Source organism: Hoplias malabaricus, chromosome 11 (genome assembly GCF_029633855.1).
Source record: "Hoplias malabaricus isolate fHopMal1 chromosome 11, fHopMal1.hap1, whole genome shotgun sequence".
Classification (NCBI taxonomy): domain Eukaryota; kingdom Metazoa; phylum Chordata; class Actinopteri; order Characiformes; family Erythrinidae; genus Hoplias; species Hoplias malabaricus.
Genome location: NC_089810.1, coordinates 19,260,075 through 19,283,514, shown reverse-complemented (window position 1 = coordinate 19,283,514; position 23,440 = coordinate 19,260,075). Strand labels below are relative to the sequence as shown.

Sequence of the window (23,440 nt, the reverse complement as noted above, 5' to 3'; positions counted from 1 at the left end):
CCAGTCCTTCACAGGGCAACACAGACACACACACACATTCACTCACTCACACCTACGGACACTTTTGAGTCGCCAATCCACCTGCAACGTGTGTTTTTGGACCGTGGGAGGAAACTGGATCACCCGGAGGAAACCCACACGGACACGGGGAGAACACACCAACTCCTCACAGACAGTCACCCGGAGCGGGAATCAAACCCACAACCTCCAGGTCCCTGGAGCTGTGACTGCGACACTACCTGCTGCACCACCGCCGCCAACATTTATTTAAAAAAAATCAAATTGCATAAATAAATGAAAAAAAAAAGGCCAAAACAAGGCCATATTGGGCATGCTTTTTAATAACCAAACAATATATTATATTATCATCAAAAATATTCTCACTTAAAACTTATTAAAACTCTAAATAATTTAAATAAAACCAAAGCATTCATTATACTCTATACGTCAATAAACAGCTAGACACGACTTTGAAATCACGTATTTCATGACTCCTGAGTACGAAACTCTATGTGTAGGCTATGTTTTTTTTTTTTTTTTTTTTTTTTTTTAAAAAAAGCAAGTGTTTTCAGGGGGTGCGACACGTTGTCACTACCCGATTTGGACGGCGCATGCGCTGACCTGCAAACATATAGCAACAAAGAGACTTCAAAAGTGAATAACTTTTTGTGTGTTTAAAAATAAGTTCGCCTTTCCTCACTGTCCTTTACATTTTTAAACAACTGGAGAACCAGTAAAGTGTGACGCTATCCGAGTTGAGGTAGTCTTCTGTTTAAACAAAATTAGACGAATAACGATGTGGGACACACGGCGTTCAACTATTATATACAATACAAATTATATACAATTATACTTGAAGAAGAAATTAGTAAAATATCGGAGCTATCAGTAAATTGTACACAAGAATTGTGTTCTGCGCATGCGCTATCCAAATCAGGCAGGTTCGCTAATCGGGTAGAAACATGCCTAAATGATTAGTTAAGCTATATGTGTAAAAGGTTTATACTAGATGTATTTTACATGCAAAAGTGACGCAATCACGGCGACCCAGCCCCTGCGCACTGACACCGCGTGGTCGTGCACATCCAGGCTTTTAAACTTAGCTTAAACACATTAGCTTAAGTTTTTTTGTTTTTAATAAACAGGAAAGCCACATCATATTTTCATGGGCGCTATAATGTTAAGTGCGTTCATTTTGCACCAAACAACGTCAGGGATTGTACAAACACTGTCATTTCCTGTCTGTCTAATGCTGCGGGTCAGAGGGGAAGTGTGTAGCAGCAGTTTGGCCTGGCGCTCGGCACTGCATGAGACCTAACCGGAGGAGTGGGAAGGAGGGAGGGGCCAGGCAGGAGCTCGTGCGCGCCGCGGTTCAGAGAGGGGTACAGTTCTCACAAGAATTCAAATAAATGCCCATCAAAGGGGGGAATTGATGAAAGAGAGGGTTATTTGTGTTTTTAAATATTGATGAATTAAGAGAAAAAATTGGCTTCAGCAGAGAGGGCACTTCTCTCATTCAGGGCAAAAGTGCAGGTGCTTGAGCACTACTAGGGGCCTATCTGTGCACGTGCCTGTACTCTGACTGGAACTAAACCCTGCTGGCAGTATGAGCTCTTTGTCCATCACGTTCTCTCTCTCTCTCTCTCTCTCTCTCTCTCTCTCTCTCTCTCTCTCCCTCTCTAAAGTGTTGTGGTGTTGTTGTGACAGTAACAGTATATGCGGTCATCTGTAATGTTTGGGGCATCAGTGTTGATTTTGAAGTGAGGATCTGTTCACACATCCTCTCCAGCTCCCTGCCCATTTTAATGCACTGCTACTGTTTATTTACCAAATTCAGTGTTTGTTTTTGGGGAGAAGTATTAAAAGTGGCTTGTACCAAATAACATGGACTTAATTAAATAAATAAACATTAATTGTGCTCCAGAATGCCATGCTGAAAAATCTGCCCTGTAGAAGGAAGGTGTAGGTGTGTTCTCAGCAGTGTGTCATTTGAGCAGGCTTGAAGCTGGCCACATGTATTTGACTTTAGTTTACAATATGATCTGTGTTTTATACTGATCACATTTGTCCACTCATACGCAGTCTGCAGTAGCTCAGCTGCTCTGAAGGTTCACATATGTTAGTGTGAGTCCTACCTCTCTCCGAGGTGCTGAAGTCAGCGGTCTGCTCAGCTCTCTGCACTTTCTCCATTTCTGTAAAACTGTGCTGTATTTAAATGTTCAACATGAGCTTGCAGTGAACGATGGAACAGGTTTGAGATGAACACACTGTAGTTTAGATTGGTATTTGCTGGACTGGTGCAGGATGACGTGCACCTAAAACACAACAAATGTAGTTTTTACTGATAGCTGGAATATTGACTACTGTAAACATGGTAGTCATATGTGATTAGTTAAAATTACATAATTAAATACAAGGGTGTGTATTTGCCTTGCAATCAGTGATTCTGGGTAAGATCCGGAAACATTGTGACCCTGATCACTTAAAAATAAAGGCACTACAAAAGGTTCTTTGAGCGATGCAATAGAAGAACCATCCATTATCTGTAACTGCTTATCCAATTTTTTTTTTTAGGGTTGCGGGGGGTCCAGAGCCTACCTGGAATCATCGGGCGCAAGGCAGGAATACACCCTGGAGGGGATGCCAGTCCTTCACAGGGCAACACAGACACATTCACTCACACCTACAGAAACTTTTGAGTCGCCAATCCACCTGCAACGTGTGTTTTTGGACTGTGGGAGGAAACCAGAGCACCTGGAGGAAACCCACGTGGACACGGGGAGAACACACCAACTCCTCACAGACAGTCACCCGGAGCGGGAATCAAACCCACAACCTCCAGGTCTCTGGAGCTGTGTGACTGCGACACTACCTGCTGCGCCACCGTGCCGCCCAATAGAAGAACCATTTTTGTTAAGAAATTGTTTTTAAAAAAAAAACCTTTTTTTAAAGGTTTAAAAATCCACCCCTGGGCGGCGCGGTGGCGCAGCAGGTAGTGTCACAGACACACAGCTCCAGGGGCCTGGAGGTTGTGAATTCGATTCCCGCTCCGGGTGACTGTCTGTGAGGAGTTTGGTGTGTTCTCCCCGTGTCCGCATGGGTTTCCTCCCACAGTCCAAAACACACGTTGGTAGGTGGCTTGGCGACTCAAAAGTGTCCATCTGTGTTGCCCTGTGAAGGACTGGCGCCCCCTCCAGGGTGTATTCCTGCCTTGCGCCCAATGATTCCAGGTAGGCTCTGGACCCACCGCGACCCTGAACTGGATAAGCGCTTACAGATAATGAATGAATGAATCCATCCCAATGTGTTTCTTCTATGATATCGCTCAAACTAACTTTTGTAGCACCTTTATTTTTAAGAGTATATATATTTGTCCATCTGTTATTAAATTCAGACACATTATATAGGTGGACTTTAAATTATGACAAATTGAAACACAACAAACTGCTGATGTAAAATATATATTAATAAAATTATTATTATTTTAAACAGATAGATGCTGCAGTGAAAAAAACTGATAATAGAGTATGTCATATCATAACATACAGTGCCCTCCATAATTAATGGCACCCCTAGATAAATTGTGTTAAAAGCCTTAAAATAAATAAAGTTATATTGCAGAAGCATAATCTCACTCTGAAAAAAATTAGAAAAAGCAACCTTCAACTCAAAAAAAAAGAAAGAAAGAAAAAATCCTGACTAAGAAATAATTATTTCCCATAAAATGACCTGTTCCACAATTATTGGGAGCCTTAACAATTTCTTGGAAATAAATATATTTAAACCATTTATGTCATTTCTACTGTAGTTTATAAAGTGGATCAAAGTATCTAGGAACCTTTAATTAATAATTCATCACGTACTGTCCCATAAAGAGAACACAATATTTAAGTAAGGCAGATATGTGTCGACCTTCAAAAATCAGGCAATGGCTACAAGAAAATAGCCACTCACCTGCAGATGCCCTTATCTACAGTCAGAGCAATCATCAAAAAGTTCAGAACATCTGGAAATGCGACAAACAAGCCTGGAAGAGGACGCAAGTGTATCATGCCACCACACACAGTGAGAAGGATGGTAAGAGAAGTAAAAAGTTCTCCAAAGCTCACTGTAAGGGAATTGAATCAAATGGTAGCATCTTGGGGCTAGGAGGTCTCCCAAACAACCATCAGGCGCTATCTACATGCCAACAAGCTGTTTGTGAGGCATGCACAGAGAAAGCCTTTTCTGAGTTATACTCAAAGGCGTAAATGGGTGGAGTTTGCCAAGCAGCACTGGGATTTTATCTGGGACTGTGTGCTTTGGTCAGATGAGACCAAGATAGAGCTTTTTGGCAACAAACACTCTAAGTGGGTCTGGCGTAACACCAATGATGAGTACGCAGAAAAATACCTCATGCCCACTGTTAAGTATGGGGGGGGATCAGTGATGTTGTGGGCCTGTTTTTCCGACAAAGGACCTGGGATCCATGTAAGAAAACATGGGATCATGAAATCTTTGAAATATCAGGGCATTTTGAATCGGAATCTGGTGGCCTCTGCCCGAAAGCTGAAGATGGGTCGTCTTTCAGCAAGATAATGAACCTAAACATGTGGCCAAATCTACTCAAAAATGGTTCACAATGCACAAAATCAAGCTCCTCTCATGGCCATCTCAGTCCCCAGACATGAACCCAATAGAAAACCTGTGGGGTGAGCTGAAGGGGAGAGAGCATAGGAGAAGACCCAGGACTCTGGAAAATTTAGAGAAGTTGTGCAAACAGGAATGGTCGAAGATCCCACTTTATGTATACTCCCGTCTTGTGAAAAGTTATACGAGAAGATTAAGTGCTGTCTTGTTGGCTAAAGGAGGTTGTACCTAGTAATAACACCAGGGGTGCCAATAATTGTGGCACACGTGACTTAATTCAAAAGATTCCCCCCCACCCCCCACACCAAATAAAGGCACTTGAATTAAAGCCTAGCTTTTTCTCTTTTTTGCATTGTTGTCCTATATTATTTTTTTTTTTAAAGAATTTATTAGAACCCAGCCATGTGAAGGACTGGCGTCCCCTCCAGGGTGTATTCCCACCTTGCGCCCGATGATTCCAGGTAGGCTCTGGACCCCCGCGACCCTAAATTGGATAAGCGGTTACAGATAATGGATGGATGGATGGATGGATGGATTAGAACCCAAAGAACACTTCTTTACCAGGGGTGCCAATAATTATGGAGGGCACTGTAGTTCACCATGCATGTCCCAAAATGTGCATTTAAGTATAAAGTCCAACACACACACACACACACACACACACACACACAGGGTTATTCTGATGGCTGATGGCTGATGGCTGGAGCCTCTACAGTTGAAGGACATGTCCCGAGGCGTCAGAGTGACTTCCCATCATCCATGTGACCAGCAGCTTGTGATTGTGCCTGAGGCAGAAATGTTAATAAACCTGACAGTGAATAAAACCTTACAAAACACTGCACAGACAGCAGCTCTTACAGCACTAAGACAGGGCCATTGGCCGAGCCTCTGCTTGTGCTGTTTTGCCTAGGTTTAGACCTCACTGACCACATAGCAAGTGAGGAATTAGTATTGTGGGTACAGCTATTGGAAGTCCATTACTAGAACATTATATCTCTTTGTTTTTCATTTTTGACAAAATTTGAAGATATCAGCCATTTTCCTTATCAAATATCAGACATTTCCATATCAAGCATTCAGACCAAGCCAAACGCTCTAAAATTACTTGAAAATGTACTTCCTGCATTCATTTCCACCATAAATTATGGATGATTTATATTCCATGTTAAAAGAGGGTTATTTTCCACTGATGACCAATGTCTAAAACATGCCATTGGGCTTCAGAGCAGAGGCCCACAATCCTATATACCGTTGTGGTGATCCAGAAGTAGTCATTATAAGTTAGGACATATACTGTACCATACATATTTTGTTGCCTGTTTTTCAGTTGTGGGCAACTCTGGTGGTCTGAATGTGCGTCAGAAAGTCACCCCCTGCTCTGAATAACAGGAAGCAGATGGAGAAAGTGGGCTTTGAGTTCATGCTGCCTTCACTAAACCATCTGCTTCTTACATCCAATCTGTATTGAACAGACAGTACTGATCCCTTTCTTTCTTTCTTTCTGTCTCTCGCTCTCTCTCACTCCCCACCCCGCCCCCCAATCTCTGAGCTCCCCAGTTGGAGTGTGAGCCCTGGAGCGCAGCTGCAAGGCAGAGGGTCCTCAGCAGGAATATTGACAGACCCTCACAATAAGAGCTTATTAGTGCTGGAACTGAATTAATCAGAGCTTTTGTATCTATGTCCCTCTCACCACCCCACTACGCCAACACACACATATCAAAGTGAGGGAAGAAAAGCAAAGCTGTCAGAGTTAATGGGATTTTTTGTGGTTGATGGACCCCCCAGCTTGTTTGTGGCAGTTATATCGATCTTAAACCTCATTAAGTTATTCCAGATGAAATTAGGCACAATTAACATAAAGACAGTTGGTGAGATCTTTCTCCACTCTGCACTGGTTCAAGGTTTGGTGCACTGTGGAAAATCAATATTTAATCTTCTAACGTTTCCCCCCTGCAACATATGAAAAATCATTCTATACTTTCAAAAAGCATGTATGGGATGTTTATTATGGTACTAAATGTAGCCAGGTCAGCATGGTGGTGCAGCAGGTAGTCACGCAGCTCCAGGGACCTGGAGGTTGTGGGTTTGAGTCCTGCGCCAGGTGACTGTCTGTGAGGAATTTGGTGTGTTCTCTATGTATCCTCGTGGGTTTCCTCCCACGGTCCAAAACAACACACCTTTGGTAGGTGGATTGGTGACTCAAAAGTGTCCGTAGATGTGAGTGTGTGTTGCACTGCAAAGGATTGGCGACCCCCCTCTAGGGTGTGCTCCTGCCTTGCGCCCAGTGATTCCGGGTAGGCTCCGGACCCACCGCAACCCTGAATTGGATAAACAGTTACAGACAATGAATGAAATTTATCATGTTCGGTTCCAGCTGCTAGCTAGGTTTCCCTATCACACAATGCTATGGTGCAATGATTAGACCCTCTAGAATCTCTGAAATGCCCATTTCATTAGTTTTGTTACAGCTAGACTTCTCTACGATGGAGTTTTAGGACCACGCATCTGAAAAAAAAAACAAATAAATAAGATAATATCCGAGAATAAAGTCAGAATTCTGAGAATTATGTCGGAATAATCCTGAGAAAAAAGGTAGTATAGTTCAGAGAATAAAGTCAGAATATTTAGAGCAACACTGTTTGGGTTATATTTATCATAATGTGTAGACAGACAGACTCATAGACTTAACGCCACAGAGTGAGTTGTGAAAGAAGCAGTCAGTGAAGCGAACAGAATTTTTTTATTAAATGCATTCATATGACGACTGAACCTTGTGAGTGTAGCCCCTGACTGTGATGCATATGGCTTTAGTTTATTGTAGGGGTCCGTAAGCTGTAACACGGAGTTCATCTTACTCTGGATCCGCTGTTTTAATGATCATTAATTGTATCCTGTGGAACTACATGCCCTCTTCTGAATAAATGTGTCCTTGCACCAATTCAGGGTTCATATACTAATCAAAATCTGGTCCTGATGTGGCAGAGGACTGAGTGTTTATTCCTGAAATCTGTACCATAGTATGCCTTCAGCAACATACTGCATTCCTCAGTTACACTGTGGTTGTGTCTGCCCCATTATATGTGCAGCGAATTATTCTGACTTTATTCTCAGATTTATTCCAACTTTATTCTCAGAGTTATTCAGAGACTATTCTCAGAAATCTGATTTTATTCTCTAAACACTCACTTGGAGCAGCAGGCAGCCACCCCCAGCACCCGGGGAACAGTTGAAGGCTATGTGCCTTGTTCAAGGGCACCTCAGCTGTGGATTGAGGGAGGAGGACAGTGCTGTTCCTTTATTCAACACCACCTGTGTATACCCGTGTCCCCCCCGCCATTAAACAGATTCTGTCTCTCTTCAGCACAATCATTCCCTTTTCCTTTTGTAGACTACTTTTTTGTGCACTTTTTTCTGTTTGTTTGGGAGGATGTATGTAAATAATATGTCAATACTACACCATTGTATATATAGAGCTACTGAGGAGTTTGATATATGTCAGAGGTCTTGAAACCAATCCCCCATAGAAACCAAAGGATGACTGTATATTCTACTGGTAGTGGGACAGTTGTTGGTGATTTTTTATTCGAAGAAGGCTGCAGTAGAAATGTCACTTTTATCTCAGCGCTGTCATATCTGTGGAGAGGTGTGAATTGTTTTCCTAGCAGGGGGTCTCCACCCCTAACCTTTAACTCCTCGTTGCAGGCTAGCAGCTCAACAGAGCCGCCATATTTCACACTGAAATCCAAGAATCTGATAACTGATGTCACTTTTTATTCCAAAAAGACATGAACATATATGATTACAAATAAAAATCAATCTTAATATTTTTGAGTATAAGTTTTTTTGTTGTTTTTTTTCTATCTACTTTAGTAGAGTCGTTGTGCCAGCCCTACTTAAACAACCATCATAGTATCATTCTGCAGTGAGGATTTCCTCTTGGTTATGACGCATTATCTCTGCTCAGCAGCAGAGCAGGTCTAATCATGATAAATGACCTCTGCTCACTGGTAGAGTCCAGCCTGGAGCACACTGCTTATTCCACACTCTTCACTGCTTCTGCAGACCAACAAATACTCGGCTAATAACTGCTGATAAAACGCTGCAGCAGTTCAATGGCAGCATAGTCATGCTGTAGAAAACAGCAGCATTTAGCTGATGTATAATGCATTGTTGAGGACGTGAAGGTTTATGTGGAAGAATACAGGGTCTCAGTGGACCTACACCTATCTGTCTGGGCCTTTAAAACACATGCTAGCAGTTTTATCTTCCTGGCTGCTGCCTTACTTTCCTGGGTAATGCACCATGTGTATTCCCATAGCCTATACCAACCCTGTGTAATGTACACTTTCCATATGACTCACTCAGAAATATATGAAATATTCATTTCTAAGAGCCATGACAGGAAATGGGAGAATGTACAGTAACGTACCTTGCCTCTAACCTTGTCAGCAATTTTTCCACCACTGGGACGTACTCAGTGGCAATGCTTTCCTCCAACATTGATTTTTGCCCTTCGTAACATATTTTTTACCTATTTTCTGTCAGTAAGCTATCCATTGATTTTCTTGTTGGTTTTGAGGCCTCTGTAGGGTCAGTGCTTACCTTGGTCATCTTCAGTTTATAATGGCCCCAGTGCAGTGAAGGATTGGATCATAGAGGAGCATTATTACCTCTGCACTATGGCAGGGATCTGTTCTGTGCATTGTGTGTTCAGTTGCTTAGACCCCTCCTGTGCCGCATAGAGATGATAAAGGGGTCTTTTTTTTATTGTAGATAAACAGATTACACAAAATCTTCTGCACTGGGTACTCTAGAGTTTTCCCTCAGAAACAGGGGCATACGTCATCATGCTTGACATATGACTATGGCCATGTACACCTCTGCACTACAGGGCTATGAATTGCTGTGTAGTATGTGTTCATGTGCTAAAGGTCAACCAATGTCAAAGAGAATAAATAACTGGACAATAAAGGGGTCTTTTTTTTTATATTTTCTTGCAGATACTGAATTCCCAGATTAACGGAGCACACGAAAACTACTCCGTTTTCACTCATATTTTGTGGTATTTAAATGACCCATAGTTAATCTTTTTCCCCCACTACTTTGACATATGGCTTTGGCCAAGTTCCTGGTTTACCATCTGGTGCAGCAGCAGCAGCAGCAGCAGCAGCAGCAGAAGTTATTTTAAAGACCACTTCTTATTTATTTAATTTCCAGTTGAAGAAGATATTAAGAAATATGATTACGTTTTTAAGAAAAAATCCAGAGAGAGTTAAGGATGAAGAAATTCTTTACTAGGACAAACAAGGGTTTTTAACCTCAAAATTAGAGTTAAAAGAAAATTGAGACTCTAACAGCCAATGCTGCAAGAGCTGATACATCTCCAAAAACTCACACAGTCAGATAAACAATACTTACAGCTTTTAGAGAACAGCAAGTTCCACACTTCCATAAGTGTTTCTGTATAACCTTCCACTGTGAGAAGACTGAGATTTTCTTTCCTAGAAAAGAAGAGCATTTGCTAATTCAGCAGCAAAGTGTTCTTGGAACAAAGGACTGGTTGACCCAGTGTATACATCTTGGTATTATATGGGGCATAGTAAAAAATGTAACCAGGTTCTAAGGACCTTTTGGTTCTAAGAAATTTTGAGGGTGTGAAACTTTTCCCTGAAGATTTTTTGTTTTGAACCTCTGAGAGTAGGAGCAGGAGCAGGTGGCGCAGCAGGTAGTGTTGCAGTCACGCAGCTCCAGGATCGTGGATTCCTCCCATGGTCCAAAAACACACGTTGGTAGGTGGACTGGTGACTCAAAAGTGTCCGTAGGGGCAAGGGTTTGAGTGAATGTGTGACTGTGTATCACCCTGTGAAGGACTGGCGCCCCCTCCAGGGTGTGATACTGCCTTGCGCCCAGACCCACCGCAACCCTGAATTGGACAAGCAGTTACAGACAATGAATGAATGAATGATATCTGAGAGCAAATGCCCAGAAGAAGTGGCAAAGTTTTACTCACTACATATAGTAGAGTGACAGATTATTTATTACATGGGATTTGTGTGAAATTCCGTGGTAGTGAAAGATTTTGGTAGCATGGTAGCTTAGTGGTTAGCACGTTCATGTCTGCGTGGGTTTCCTCCGGGGTCTCCGGTTTCCTCCCACAGTCCAAAAACATGGAGGGTAGGTGAACTGGCTTCTCCAATAACTGTCCTGGTGTGTGAATGAATGAGTGTGTATGTGAATGAATGTCTGTATGTGTGAGTGAATGTGTGTGTGCCCAGATATGGATTGGCACTCTATCCTGGGTAAAATCCTAGTGCCTGATGCAGTCCTCCAGGTGGACGGTTGTTCCTGGTTGACAGTACGCTGTGCGCGTTTGGCTGACGCTTCTCGCCAGTGTGTGTGTGGATTGAGTGTTCTGAGCGTTCTGAGTAGTGTGGATTGTAAAGCGTCCTTGGGTATCTAGAAAGGTTAGATAGATTTTTTTTTCCTGATGAAACAATCATAATAACATCTGCACACACATGTATGTTCATATTGATCTTTCTCCAGCTTTTGTGTTTGTCATGAACCCATCACTTTCGCTTATAGACAGGACTGGAAGCAGACTTTAGGGTGTGGTATGGTTTCTCTGGCTTGCACTTTGTGCCTGTTTATAGTTGCTGTGGTCTTCCAATCAAGGCAGGATATACATTAGTCATGCCATGCCGGATCTGGACGGTGTGAAAACCTGTGTCAGGAGAATTGGAACACTATTACTATTGATCACATCAAGGTGGTGAAATATCATCTCAGGTACCTTCAAGTACATAGTGCTGCTCTGCAGGTGAACAAGGGTCAAGTCTGCTTTTCTTGCTTAAATTTTTTGTCATTTTCATAAAGACTTTCATATAGCTGTATCAAATGTTAAATTATTCATAGCTCCTTCAGGCTGAGGCTTAAAATTATAACCAGACAGTAAACATACAAGCCTATTCAGCTTCACTGTCAGGGTTGTTGTAGCTTAGTGAGTAACACCAATGCATCATACATAACAGATTAGGGTTCAGTTCCCAGCTAGGGGCAGGAAATCTACACTGTACCAGTAAGAGTCTTTGACTCTAGCATTTTTCAGCTGTAAGTCGCTCTGAATACATGCATCTGCCAAATGCCATAAATATAAATGTTTGAAGTCTGCCACTCTGATACATTCTTAAGGTTGCAGTTATAGCTATATATGTAATTCTGTTTACTTTGAGGTCTCAGTTACTCTGAATTATGTGTCTTTCAATCTGCAGGCATTTGGGCAGGCTTACTCTAACCAGCGTAAAGTGGCAGAGGATGGCGAGACGAATGAGGAGACTCTGCTGCAGGAATCCGCGTCTAAGGAAGCGTTCTACATGAGCCGCCTGCTGGAGCTTCAGACCGAACTCAAAGTCAGCCGCTCTGTGGCCTCCAACTCTCAGAATGAGAATGAACGCCTCAACACCCTGCTGCAGGAGCTGAGAGAGGTCAGTCCTACACCTCCAATAAGAATCAGAGTCGGATTCAGAAAAGAGTGTTAAGAAATAAATTCTTCTTAAATGTGATTTGTTTAATTATTTTTTTTTGTTTATTGTTTTTTTATAACATTTCTTTATTAAGAATCATATCTCCAAACATATAACAATAGTTTATACATGTGAAAACGGTTCAGATTCTTTTACAAAATGATTAATCTTTCTTTTTTGAAGAGAACTCAAAAACAGAATTTGGGGTGTTGTTAAGTTCCTTCTTTTCTTCTTTCTCTTCTTCTTTAAATAAAATCAATGCATTAAAATAAGAAAATAAATATGCATTAAAGCATCATCAAATAAAGGAAGGCAATTTCAGAGAGATGTACTTTTTCCATTTCTCCCAAATTTCCTCGAATGTATTATGTTGAAGCCTAATTTACAAGTTATTCTTTCCATTACAAAAATTTCATAAATTATGTTGTACCAATTCTCAATAGAGGGAGTATTTGGCTTGAGCCATTTTCTTGTAATTGTATTTCTAGCAGCTACAGTCAGTATTCCATATAAATACTTTGATTAAGTGTTTATTAATGTTGAACGAAGAAGCTCAAAAAAAGAGTTCTTCCCAATTAAAGGTAATCTCTGTAGCGAATATGTTCACTAATTATGAATAAACCTTCCCCCACTGATTTGTTTATTTAATGTCTTACTTAAGATGAAATTTAGATAAATAGAATTATTCAGTTATTCCTCTGAAAAAATTCTAAGAACAAAAAAATAAATAAATAAAATGGAGATTCTTCTTAAAGTACTGTTAGTTTCAGAGTACGAAAATTAGTAGTAAACTTTAGTGTTGTGTTTTTTCCCGTCAGCTATTTCCTCCACCATCACTTTTAATTCTTGTTTACTAACATTTTTTAATGCTTAGTTTGATTCTGCTGTATGCTTCATGGATTGGATTTAACTTATCTTTAACATATATTTGATTAATTTTATTTATTTATTTATTTATTTTTTATAATTGTATTTAATAGCATTCCTGTGAATGTATTAATGTATATCTTAAGACCCTGCATATTTTTTTCTTAGGCAAGCAGCAGAGGGATGGGTAAAGAGAGTGAGACAGGGACTAATTTTCTAAAAATAAATTTGTAAACCCCTTTCACCGTGTTCTTTAATAGCACAAACCCTATAGGACAGGACTTTAATTGATGGCAGGAGAGGGACTTTAATATGTAATGTACTGCACAGGCTAAGGCATGAGTGAATTCCACTAAATTCGGTTGCTTTTGTGGTTTAATACTATCAAATCGTTACTGAAAAGTTTAAACATTTAGCCAAAGAATATGTTAGAAGCTGTTAAGATGTCAAACAACTATGCATGTTAATACCCTTCATTTCAAAAGTAATCTTAGATATGCAAGTTCCCACAAACTTATGGCCATGTGGTGCATTTGATGTTTTGTTTGTTAAGGCAGTAGAAATGTTTTGATGGGTTTATGTACCACCCCCGTTATTCGATTTGGATCCATTAGAACAAAGGCCCCACTCTCTCACACTGCACCCACTTCTGTACAGAGTCTGGATTAATTAGTAACACCTCTTAGGCTAACACTTCAGTATGGATTGCCAAACTACAGTAGGATAATGGGCAGTCACATATTTTTGCTTGTGGCATTGCAACCGTTATGAATTCTAAACTTGGTCAGAAGCTCCAGCAGATGACTCATGCAGAAAAACTGGAGGCAAGACGAGCAAAGTTACAGCGCTGGTCCTTTCTTCAACTGCCACCGCTAAGGTGCTCTTAAGCAAGGCATCTAACCCCAGCTACTCCTTGAGATATGTGTGTGTGTGTGTGTGTACTCACTAGGTGAGGCGATATGACCCTAAAATAATATCACAATATTTCAGGGTATTTTGGTGATAACAGTATTGTTGGCGAAAAGACAAAACACTGAAAAAATGCTTTTACTAATTTCAAGAATACACTACCAATTCAGGGTTGCAGTGGGTCTGGAGCCTACCAGGAATCATTGGACACAAGGCAGGAATACACCCTGGAGGGAGCGCCAATCCTTCACAGGGCAACACACACATTCACTCACACCTACACACACATTTGAGTCGCCAATCCACCTACCAACGTGTGTTGTTTTGGACCATGGGAGGGAACCCAACACAGACAGGGGGAAAACACACCAAGCTCCTCACAGACAGTCACCCGGAGCAGGTCTTGAACCCATAACTTCCAGGTCCCTGGAGCTGTGTGACTGCGACACTACCTGCTGCACCACTGTGCTGCCCGGTTTTATTTATTAAAAAGGTTTATTTTACTCCTAATGTAACCGTTTTAAACATTTAGACGACACAACAAAAGGAAATCTAGAAATAATTTTGTAAACAAGAGTAATTTACCAAGATTCTGATGTTGTATAAAATAATATATCATAGAAATATACCACACAAGCAAAGTATGTAGTGTGTGCATATAAAAAGCAAGTATAAACAATTATACCAAAAGTTATAAAGTGAACCTTAAAGCTTCTCAGCAAAATAACCAAACAAATAAAGAATAATTGCTATGCTGAGTTTGTGTAGTTTATCTGCTTGGATTAGAGCTCATTGGCTATTGAATTCTAAAGGCATTTTTTATTTTCCTTGTCCTTAACCGGGTGCTTTTGCTTGAGGTGGTGAAACGTATTATTTGTGTTTCCCCCTTGTTGTTTCAGGCTTCTGTAATATCTTACATATTCCTGTGGTTTATTGTACATCTGATATTTTGTAACCAAACCACCTCCACACGACTGAAGTCACTCGCCTTTTTTGGAGCAAAGTCCTCTGCATCAGAGACACTTTACACTATACTTCGATACTTAAATGACTCATGAAATGAATGTATGCCATATTATGAATAAACGCATGACATCAGTACATAAACAAGTTAGATTATCATTATTATGACAATATTTTCTTTTATTGTTTTAAAAATTATACCTATATTATCAAATGATAAGATATGACTCAGCCCTAGTGTTCACTGCCCCAGTGTACGAGCATGTGTAAGTGTGAGTTGCCACGGGTAGGTCAAATGCCATATACTTTCAAGGTCTAAGAAAATGGTTAAAGATTTGATAGCCAGTGCATTATTGTGTTATTCTGTAAGCTTGAACATTTACAGTATATATGTGTGCAGTTTAGTGCCAGTGTTCTCCCGTGTCTGCGTGGGTTTCCTTCGGGTGCCCGTGTTTCCTCCCACAATCCAAAAACAGAGTTGGTGGCTCAAACCTGTCCATAAGTGTGAGTAGATGTGTGAGTGTGTGTCGCCCTGTGAAGAACTTTCACCCACTCCAGGGTGTGTTCCTGCCTTTTGTCCAGTGATTCCGGGTAGGCTCCGGACCCACCGTGACCCCGAACTGGATAAGCAGTTACAGACAATGAATGAATGAATTTAGTGCCAAGTGCTACTGGAATTGTAAAAGTGTTGGAATTAAGCAATCTGTTTTCACACATTTAACATGTAGTGTTGCAGGACTTATTACATTATGCTTATGTATGATTTTGGGTCAGCGTGTCATGGTCACACCAGGGTCATCCAGAGTGCCTATGTGTGTGTGGGGGTGTGTGTCAGCAGTCATTAGAGGCAGAGGGTGGTGTGGGGGTCAGAGACTGTCCTGTCGCCATGGTCCATTGTAGAGGGCAAATCCATTGCTAAGCTGGGGAATAAGAGGAATGGCCTGAGGTCGGCATAAAGACGCTATACACAGACACACACACATACAAACACACTCCCTCTAGGCCATTTAGCCCTAAGTGCACATACCTCTCTGAGATATATACCTATATATAAATGCTCTCAGACTGGTTAATACCTGTTTATCCAAGAAATATTGATAATCTGAACACAGAGAATTATACTGTGCACGGTGGTGCAGCAGGTAGTGTCGCAGTCACACAGCTCCGGGGACCTGGAGGTTATGGATTTGAGTCCCGCTCCGGGTGACTGTCTGTGAGGAGTTTGATGTGTTCTCCCTGTGTCTGTGTGAGTTTCCTCCGGGTGCTCCGGTTTCCTACCACAGTCCAAAAACACATGTTGGTAGGTGGATTGGCGACTGAAAAGTGTCAGAATGTGTGAGTGTGTGTCGCCATGTGAAGGACTGGTGCCCCCTGTAGGGTGTGCTCCTGGCTTGTGCCCAGTGATTCCGGATAGGCTCCACGAACCTGAATTGGATAAGCGATTTCAGACAATGAATGAATTAATAACTTCCCTTTTTTTCATTGCCAGTTCCTCCTGTTAGCTAGGTCTCTCCAATCACACAATGCCACCTAGCTGGGAGGGTGAAGCCTAGCACGTTTCTTTTGTGACATGGAGCCATCACTTTTTTCAAACTGCAGGTAACACACTGCTAGAAAACCAGAATGCTTGGAGGAGAACAGTAGCAACCAAGTTCTTTTATGTTATCTCACACAGATTTTTTGATGGTGGATCTTGCTCAGAGTTGATTCTGATGGGAGTGGTTGTGTGTTAGAAGCTGTTGTATTGGTACGAGTTGATCAGACACAGCAGTGCTCATACCTGTTCTGTGGTGGTGCTGTGGGAATCCTGATCAGTGAATAAAAGGGCTGTAAGGGTTTGACAAAAGTATGCAGAGCAAAAGAAGGACTACGTTCTGTAATTGTAGAACCACAACGTGCAAATATGTGGTCAATGAAGCTGAGAGAATGGATACTGAGTTTAAAACAAAGTGGTCACTTTAATATTTTGGCTGATCTGTGTTTACTGTAAGTACTATTTATTTACTGCTGATGATAGAATTCTGAAATTTACTGCAGAGGGAGCATTTCCGTAGCTGTAGCTTTTTCTCATTAAAACATTAATCTGTAACTCTGATATTTAATGTTAATAACCGAGAGCTGCAGTGGCCTCAAGTGCTCTTTTTACTTGTTTAGAGATGTGGTCTTAGAGTTCTTGGTGAGAAGTAAAATTCCCTGTCAACACTGCTCTCAGCTTTGTGTACGTTTGTGTGCAATAGTGAACCGTAGTGTGCAGTGGTGTACAGAGTGTGCAATAGTGAACAGTGCAGTATTTTGTTGTGGTGTAAAGTAGCGTGCTGTGTTGTACAGTTGTTTTCAGTATTGTAAACTACTTGTTTCCTCAGTGTTGTGAATGGTGAATGGCTGTACTGTGCTGCAGGAGTTTCTTGGCTCTGTTTGTTTCTGGGTGACGTCCAGTGTGTGCTGCTGCACTGCTCCTGACCCCAGAATCTGTGGAGCCAGTGATTAGCAGCACTACAATAGGGCCACGCTGGTTGATAATTTGTCAGTAATCCTCTGGACTTCATGTCCACCTCATGGTTACTGGGCACAGGGACAGGGATTTGAATGTGCAGTGAGACAACACATCCTCCAGCAGAGCTGCAGCAGTGTGTACAGTAATCAATAACACTGCTCACTTTTCAAGGTCGACTGTAAGCAAGAACAACACATTCTCTTATACTGATGTACGCCTCTTTTTTTTTTTTTTTTGGCTTTTTGTTTAAATGTTCTGATGATTTGTTTAAGGGTTTAGTAAAAGCAAACCTATATTTACGCTTTGCCTTCAGATTTTGCAGTTCACCTGCTGGTAATTCTTATAAATGCAATATTGAACACAACATATGTACATGATTTATCCAAAAACATTTTAACTTATAGGTACACTGCGTTTTTCAGCATTTCTCTTTAATTCAGTTGTTGAAAATCTATCTCAAATTTTTGGGGAAATTTATGCAGTGTTCAAAACAGCCATGTGTAATATATCACCTGTTTTATATGTAATTTTTAAGGATGAAATATTGGTGAATATTTTACCAAAAACTTGTCATAATACTGTACATTTCTCCATAATGAATGGATTTTAAAAATACATTTTTATGTTGAAAGCTTTTCAGGATTATTGTAAAACTTATTGTACGCCATCATTTTGAATGTACCTTGAAGCCCCCTTTAACAAAATGAACTGTAGATCAACGAATGAAGACGATCCAATAAATTTGGCCTCGTCTTTCAGTATAGTGTCCTTTGGAATGCGATATTGTATTCATGTGGATGTGATGTACACAAGAGAATCATTTTCAGTGCATCACATTTAATAATGGGCTCTTTGAGTAGAAAAAGGAGAGGAGTAAACAGTGCTGCTGAGCTAAGGGTGAGTAGAGTGTGAAAAATTAGTGAAGGGGCTCTTTCAGTCCCACCCGCCTATCTGTGTCTCTACAGGACCTGGCCAGTGTCCCTCCTCTGCTCCACACACACCCTAGAGCATGGGTCAGCACTTTTGTATGTGTGTGTGTGTGTTTGTGTGTGTGTGTGTGTGTGTATTTTGGGACCTTCAGTCAGCACTGGGATCTCTCTGCATGTTTGCATTGCTCAGCAGTGCTCTGAAATGAGTGAATGGCTTCACAGAGGATAGGAACAGTTCCTGAATTCTTGTATTCTACTGATAAAGACTAAGAAACATTATTTAATTAGATGTATAGTCAGTGACTGATTTAAAATTGGCTGTATCTAATAAAAATTATAAGATTAAACCTATTATATTCACCTATTCATTCTCATGTCTTGGAGTTATGTACTTTGTTTAAGCATCATGAGAAATTGTGTGTCCACAATGGGTGCACCCTAAAGTGTTTCACTGGCGTACCCATTGTGGACACAGATGTTAAATAGTGCACACAAAACTTCTATATCTCCTTAAATATAATAGTATAAGTATGTGTGAATTTAAATGAAAAATGTTGCTGCTGCAATGAAAGGAGAGCTAAGTAACTATTACTTCCGTTTTGCAGAAAATTGCATAAGAATGATTGCAATGTGTTACCCAGTGCTATCATCAGCATGAATATGGAAAAATGGGCATTGTGTGGTAAGCTCACTGTCCACTCTGTTAGACATATCTCATTGGTCTACTTTGTAAATGTAAAGTCAGTGACAGTAGCTCATCTGTTGCTGCACATTTTGTGTTGGTCGTCCTCTAGCCCTTCATCAGTGGACACAGGACGCTGTCAACAGGACACTGTTGGCTGGATATTTCTGTTTGGTGGACTATACTCAGTCCAGCAGTGACACTGAGGGCTTTATAAACTTCAGCAGCACTGCTTTGTCTGATCCAGTCATACCAATGCAACACACGCTAACACACCAACACCATGTCAATATTACTAGCATGATCCATCAGCCAAATCATACCTACCTGTGGGGGCCCTGACCATTGAAGGGCAGGGTGAAATGGGGATAAGACACTATGTAAACAAGACTAGGCAAACCCAGATTAGCCGGACCGCCATTAGTCATATAGTCATAGAGGGCAGTACTAATAAATGCAAAAATTAAAAAAGGAGCACAAAGTTTTGTTCATAATATATAACACCAGCATCAGTGTTTTTCTTGTTCATTTTGTTTAAAATTAATTACTAGCTGTTCTACCACAAAAGAACAAAGAAAACCAAGAACATTTTGTTGATTTTGAGAATTACAATTACTTATTAATTCAATGTAAGAGGTTGAAGTAAAGCATGTGAAGTTTAAGGAGGAGTTTTCTAAACACTAACGTCACAAAATGTCTCCCCACCACTTCCCTTTACAATATTCAAGGCAAAGACACACACGCACGTGAAATAAGACAAATTCAGCAGTCCTCCTCTCTCGGTTTGCACTGAAGAACCCACTCTTCTTTGGTTCCAGCTTGGAACTAATTTTTCTGGTTCGAGAACAAGTTTATGTTGGTGGAAATGCACTGCACAGTTCCAAATCTAGTCCTAGTCAGTGTATAGTCTGTGGAGCTGATAAAATTGTTCCTAATCCAATGATCCTTCAGTGTATATTTTCTAATATAAATGCTGTCTAGTGTATTCTGCTGTAGATTAACAAGTTAACTTACAGTACATTTGTTGGTTAATGGTTTATTCTGTTTTTTTTTTTCTTGTTTTTTTTTCCTTGTTTTTTTTCATGGTCTCTTAATTCTATTCGGCTTAATGAACTGTCCTGTGCTCTTTGGTTTCTGATGTTAACCTGGACTTTTACTGCTGTATATCTCCTTCTCCTTCATTATTGTAGTTGAGGAACTCTTGGATATTCATGGTTACTGGAACACCTGCTTTTTTCACTGCCCCAGATTCAAGTTAATAAGCACTGCTGCATACATGTAATGAATACCATTCATTTATAATGTTTCATAGAGCAGTGTTCCCAGTGCCATTACTGTCCAACCTGAGTAAACCTGAGCTGATGTAAAGAAATCTTCCTCTCATGCTTCTCTTCCTCTGTTATTGATATTTGTTTGTCCTTCTCTCTTCTCTGTTGCAGAGTAATGAGATGCTGGAGCTGCAGAAGGGCAGGATGAGAGAGGAGATAAAGGAGTACAAGTTCAGAGAGGCCAGACTACTGCAGGACTACACCGAGTTAGAGGAGGAGAACATCACCCTGCAGAAGCTAGTGTCCACCCTCAAGCAGAACCAGGTCAACACTCACACACACACACACACACACACACACACACACACACACACACAAACAAACACACACTCACACATACAAACACACACAGATGTTGTATATCTATGTAATGCCCTATATATAATATTAGCTTAGCTTAGCAGTTAATATTCTGACTTTAGAATTGGACTGCCTCTTAATCTGTGTATCTCCAATCACAGCACTGGATCTGCTTTCATGTAAGAACCATTCTGCACCGCTTTTTGTGTAACACTGAGCGCCACACATAAGGCGAAAACAATTTCATGCATTCATTCATTCATTATCTTTAACCACTTCTCCAGTTCATGGTTACAGCAGGTCTGGAGCCCACCCAGAATCAGGAACACAGGAACGCACCCTGGAGGTGGCGCCAGTTCCATGGACACTCTTGAGTCGCCAGTCAACCCACCAACTTTTCTTTGGACCGTGGGAGGTGACTGCGACACTACCTGCTGCGCCACCATACCACCCCAAAAATGATTTCAGAAAACATCAAAAAGAAAGGAACAAAAAGGAAAAGAAAGAGAACAATGCAAAAACAGCTAGAAACAAGCTTCTTCTCACCTGCATCTCATTGCTGGGTACTTGATGTGGAGTAAAGCATTTCATAGATGTTCCATTAAGACCCTGAGGAATATACTGCCACTCCCCCTTAATGTCTGCATCCTATTCATGATGTATGAACGAGGTTCTTACGTAGGTAAGTCTATATGGTCCTGCAGCTACAATAAACTTACTTTCTCCTCTGTGTCCTTCCTCAGGTGGAGTATGAGGGTTTGAAGCATGAGATCAAAGTCCTGGAGGAGGAAACAGTTCTGCTGAACAGTCAACTGGAGGATGCATTGCGTTTAAAGGACATCTCTGAGGGCCAGTTGGAAGAGGCACTGGATGCTCTGAAGAGTGAGAGGGAACAGAAGAACAACCTGAGGAAAGAGCTGGCCCACCATCTCAGTCTGAACGACTGTGTGTACGGATCCAGCACACACATAGCAATCTCTGCTGTGGAGGGCTTCAAATTTACAGAGGAATCCACCATTAATGGCACCACAGCCTCAGGGGTCAGTCCCAATAATGAGGACAGTAATCGGTGTAATGGCTGCAATGGTCATGGGCCAAAAATGAATGGTGACTACCACCGGCCTGGAGGGAGAAAGGGGGAGGTGCTGCACCCTGTGTCCGATCTGTTCAGTGAACTCAACCTGTCAGAGATCCAGAAACTCAAACAGCAACTCTTACAGGTCAGTTAACCACACTATTCCTACACCAGCATGAGACCTTGGGCAAGACTCCTAACACTACAACAGCCTGCATATGAGTCGTGCTCAGCAGAGTAATTGTACTGGAGGGCACTTTTAACCCTTTAAGGTCAACACATAATGTGGCTAAATATGCCATTTCATCTGCTGTTCTCCAATGACTTTCAGCATATACACGCACCTATCAAGGTTTATTAATATATAATAAATGAAGTCTTCTGCATGTTTTTCGCAGTGATAAAAAACACACAGTAAGCTCAGACTGCTGATATGTGTCAGTGTGGTGAGTGCAGACAGGTATGTAAATTATGTCCTGATTGGACCATCACCAGATTTTTTGAATAGATCACAGGTGAGGCATTTTCATAGATTAAGTTAATCCCTGTGGTTTCCACTGCTATCATCTCATCTGAGAGGCTCATTTTGCAACCTGGATAAGCTGTAATTTATCATGACTTTTGCTGTACAGTGCCTGCTGAGTTGTGCAAAGAGGTGGGGCCACATAATGCAGAGCGGGAACAGAATTCAGGTTTAAATAGTCCTCTATTCTGGTTCAGCAGGATCACAACGCTTTATCTAAACAGCTTAAAACCCCAAACAAAAAATGATTACCATATAATTCTACATCCCTAATTACAGTGTACAATGCCTTCACTCATTTGTGTGTTTTTATTTTTTTTGTAATCCATATAAAATCAGTCAGTGCTTGGCTCAGACAGAGCAGAGACAGTAATGGAGCGGCAGCACTATTGTTAAGGGATGCAAATTAATTTGTCATTCAAATGAATTCAATATAGCATGAGAAAATTTGCAATCAAATCCAGTGTGATGGGACTTTAGACTTGTGGCTTACCCTTGAGCCTTCAACATGAACAGGTTAAGCGAAGAGTTAATTTAGGACTAACACTGACCTGATCTACATTTATAGCACAGTCAGGATGAAAGTTCTTCCTTGTATCCAGGTACCAGGTGAGGTGTATTAAGACTTGCAGCAATAGTGACAAACAGGCCGTCTTTTTTAAATTCCTGGCATGGATTTGAAGACCTCTTGTCTGATTCTAATATAATTCTCTGGCCAAATCCAGCCTTTCTCCCCAAGATCTTATCTATCAGTTTGTGAATCTGCAGACAGATCTGTTCTACTTCAAGGACAAGTAGAAAGCGTTCCTTAAACAGGACAGCTATTTGTCTGTTTAAAGGACACACACACAAAAAAATGTTCCCCTTTGGCTTTTCACTGGCTGATTTAGTAATCCCTACCCCTACATCCCTAAATCCAATACAGTTCATGCAGTAGCAAATACTGAGATTGGTATCTTGCCACTGCGCCTGGGGCCTCTCTGCTTTCTGGACAGCCTAGTCATTGCATTCTAACTGTGCTGGGCACTGAAGGATTTCTCTGGTCATTGGCTTAGACATTCCTCTGGTTCCTTAGTGTCTAAATGACCTATGCTTATGTAATGATTGTTATGTAATTGTGGTCCTACTAGTAAAAAAAGGACTTGCACGAATTAGCAAGAAGACATGGAAGATGAGCATGGAATTTGATTTCATATCATATGATGACATATTACTTTA

At 41.0% G+C, this 23,440-nt stretch overlaps 1 protein-coding gene across 3 annotated transcripts in view; it reads left to right on the top strand.

Annotated features, from left to right (window-relative positions):
- The window catches only part of bicd1a (bicaudal D homolog 1a), a 55,903-nt gene that overhangs the window by 15,545 nt on the left and 16,918 nt on the right, over positions 1-23,440 (top strand). For all 3 annotated transcript variants that reach the window (XM_066685451.1, XM_066685452.1, XM_066685450.1), the window contains exons 2-4: positions 11,901-12,113; positions 20,436-20,588; positions 21,368-21,844. In XM_066685451.1, coding sequence (XP_066541548.1) covers positions 11,901-12,113; positions 20,436-20,588; positions 21,368-21,844 — 843 coding nt within the window. The remainder of the gene's footprint in view (positions 1-11,900; positions 12,114-20,435; positions 20,589-21,367; positions 21,845-23,440) is intronic.